Source organism: Protobothrops mucrosquamatus, unplaced genomic scaffold (assembly GCF_001527695.2).
Source record: "Protobothrops mucrosquamatus isolate PMUCROS unplaced genomic scaffold, P.Mucros_1.0 scaffold462, whole genome shotgun sequence".
Lineage (NCBI taxonomy): Eukaryota > Metazoa > Chordata > Lepidosauria > Squamata > Viperidae > Protobothrops > Protobothrops mucrosquamatus.
The window spans coordinates 901,560-904,722 of NW_015386783.1; the positions used below are offsets into that span (position 1 = coordinate 901,560).

The 3,163-nt window shown below is 52.4% G+C and overlaps 1 protein-coding gene across 2 annotated transcripts in view; it reads left to right on the forward strand.

Moving 5' to 3' along the window:
- The first annotated feature begins 485 nt into the window (after positions 1–485).
- LOC107287972 (ankyrin-1-like) overlaps positions 486–3,163 on the forward strand; it is a 5,391-nt gene continuing 2,713 nt past the window's right edge. The window contains exons 1-3 of one of the 2 annotated variants that reach the window (XM_015816541.1): positions 486–748; positions 1,170–1,253; positions 2,904–2,960. In XM_015816541.1, the coding sequence (XP_015672027.1) occupies positions 530–748; positions 1,170–1,253; positions 2,904–2,960 (360 nt within the window). In that variant the 5' untranslated portion in view covers positions 486–529. The remainder of the gene's footprint in view (positions 749–1,169; positions 1,254–2,903; positions 2,961–3,163) is intronic. The other variant, XM_029284251.1, reaches the window with a different exon arrangement.

Genomic DNA, 3,163 nt, shown 5'->3' on the forward strand with positions numbered 1-3,163 from the left:
CCAGCCAGTTGGCTCTATTTATATCTGCCTGGCCAGCAACTCCGCTTGCTTCCTAATTGGGTAGCGCCAGGGTCTCGCTCAGGGCAGACCCAGCAGGACCAGAAATAGAGCCCTCCCCCCCCCCCGCTCAGTTCGCCAATTGCTGGGCTGGGCTTAGAGAGGTATCCTAACCTGGTTTAAAGAGCACATTCCCAGGCACAGCAGTGGCGAATTCCGATCCCTCCAGCCCTGTGAACTGGGGCCGACTTCTTGCCTTGAGAGGCTTAAGCCGGGGGTGACTTTGACAAAGCTCCTCCTGGGAGAAGGGGAAGGAAGGCTTGGCCACGGGCCTCCAAGGCAGCTGCGTTGGGACCAGGCTCGAATTACACCCACCTCCCCATCTCCCACTCCCTGGTGCAGAGAGCGCGCGGCTGCTCCGGCCGCCAGCCCAGAGGCTGCCCTGCGGCTGTGAGAGCAGGAGGCGTTCGGCTCAAGGTGGCTGGGATGTGATCAGCCACCTGGCTGTTCCCCCCACCACCACCCCGGGATCATGTGGGGCTTCCTGACCCAGCTGGTCATCAGTTTAGTCCTGCTGGGCTTCTTTCTGGTCAGCTGCCAGAACCTCTTGCACATCGCCCAGGGCTCCGTCCAGTTCGTGCTGAAGCACGTCCACCAGGAGCTGGACAAGGAGCTGGGGGAGAGCGACGGGCTGAGCGACGATGAGGAGGCAGCCTCCACCCGGGTGGTGCGCAGACGTGTCTTCGTCCAGGTAGCCGTTTGCGTGGTGGGCAGGCGTGGATCTGGGGCAAAGGTGCCTCAACCGATGGATAACCTGCTCTTCTTAGCTTCTGGGTGCCGGCCGAGGACTCCGCTGGCCGCCTGGTGAAAAAGGACCGTTGGACAGGGAATCTGGCATTTACCAGACTTTTGGACCTTAGAAGTGGAGGAGCAATTAATACTGATGGTTTCTGGGCAAGATTTGTTCAGCTTGCAGATATGTTAATTCTGCCTTTCCTGTTTTAAATTTTATGCGGCATAGTGTGCCTTGTTTTAATTGGGGTGTTTCTGACACAAATGAAACAAGCAAGCAAACGTAACTGGAAGGCCCCAGCTGTGTACAGAGAAGAAGGCAGGGGGAAAATGACATCCTGATCCCACGCAGACGTCTGCTTTTCTTGGTTTTTTTCCAGGGTAACGAAATATTGGATATCCCTGGAGAACAAGTGACCGAAGAGCAATTCACCGATGAGCAAGGCAACATTATCACCAAGAAGGTGAGGTTGTCGCAACAAGGGATCACAGGATAGAATACAATAACAGAGTGGTGTGGGACCTTGGAGGTCTTCTAGTCCAACCCCCTATTCAAGCAGGAGACCTTATACCGTTCCAAACAAGCGGCTGTCCGATCTCTTCTTAACAACCTCCAGTGATGGGGAACCCACAACTTCTGAAGGCAAGTCGTTTCACCGATTAACTGTTCCAACTGTCAGGAAATTTCTCCTTAGTTCTAGGGGAAACTAGAGTTCAAACTCTCCTTCATTTGTTTCCATCTGCTGCTTCTTGTCCTGCCCTTGGGTGGTAAATAGGGTGACCCACGCCTTTCTTTCTGGCAGCCCCTCAAATATTGCAAAACTGCTGTCATGTCTCCTCTGGTCCTTCTTTTCACTAGATTAGACAAACCCAATTCCTGCAACTGTTCTTCCTCTATTTTAGCCTCCAGCCCTCTAATCATCTTTTGTTACTCTTTTCTGCACTCTTTCCAGAGTCTCAGCATCCCTTCACAGGGACCTTAAAATGGGCTATCCACTAGAGGGGTCCATAAGGTCTAACCCTTTGGTCAACATGACAAAGGCGTGTTGTTACATCACAGGCTCTGCTTTTCTGGTGCTTTTATAACGTCATGATGCAAGATAGAAAATGTCTTTGTGTCCTTTAACCCCCTTGATCCGCATAACTTGGGGGTGGGTGGGTGGGAATGTCTCTAGTGATATCTCCCAATGCTAGGGCAGAGGACACCCATGGCAATAAAACATATATTTTCCTCTTTGGCACCATGCTCCCCCTCTTCCCTCCCCCTTCCCTCTCTCCAGTGTCCTGGAGGCCCCAGATCACACTCCCAAAATGTGTGACTAAAATGGGGGAATTTTGGCAGTGTAGGGTTGTTGTTTTTTTAATCCTCGCTGGGTAAAAATGCCAAGCAATTTTTTGTATTTAAACTTTTGCCTAGGCAATGTTTTATAAGTAAAACAAAAATTCTGGGAGTTGAAGTCCACAAGTCATGAAAGGGCCAAGTTTGAAGAGCCCTGGTCTGGAGGCTAAACCGTATGATGAAGGGTTGAGGGAGCTAGGTATGTCTAATCCAGGGCTGGCTGGGGAATTCTGGGAGTTGGAAGTCCACAGGTCTTAAAGTGGCCACGTTTGAGGACCCCTGGTCTAATCTAAGGGAGAAGGTGACATGCTAGCCGTGTTCCAATATCTGAGGAGTTGCCACAAGGAAGATGGGTTCAACCTAATCTACAAAGCACCTGAGGGCAGGACAAGAAGCAATGGGGGGGGGCAACTCATCAGTGAGAGATCAAGCCTACAAATAAGGAGGAATTTCCTGACACGGAGAACAGTTAATCAGTGGAACGGCTTCCTTCCGGAAGTTCTGCTTGCTCCATCCCTGGAGGTTTTTCAGAAAAGCTTGGACAACCATCTGCCTGGGATGGCATAAGGCTTTTGCCTTGGGCAGGGATAGAAGACCTCAAAGGTTCCCCCCCCCCCCAGCCCTGGGATCCCATGATTCTAGTGTCCCCAGCTGGAGAATTCTGGGAATTGAAATCCACACATCTTAAAGTCCCCCGAGGTTGACAAATCCTGGTTCCCTGCTATCTCCCCCCCCCACGCCCTCCCCCCCTTGATCTCTGCCTTTCTGATTCCAGATTATTCGGAAAGTGGTCCGGCGACTGGACACCGAAGACGGGCGGCTGCACGAAGAGGTGATTATCCTGAGTGCCCCTCCCAGCCTGGGGGGCTGGATGTGAGGCTGGTTTTTGAAATCTATCTATCCCTCCATGGCTGGCGAGGATGAGCAGCCTCAGACCTGCTTGCGATGCTCTAGCGCAGTGGTTCTCAACCTGTGGGTCGGGACCCCATTTGGGGTCGATCGACCATTTCATGGGGGTCGCCAAGCAAGGCTGTC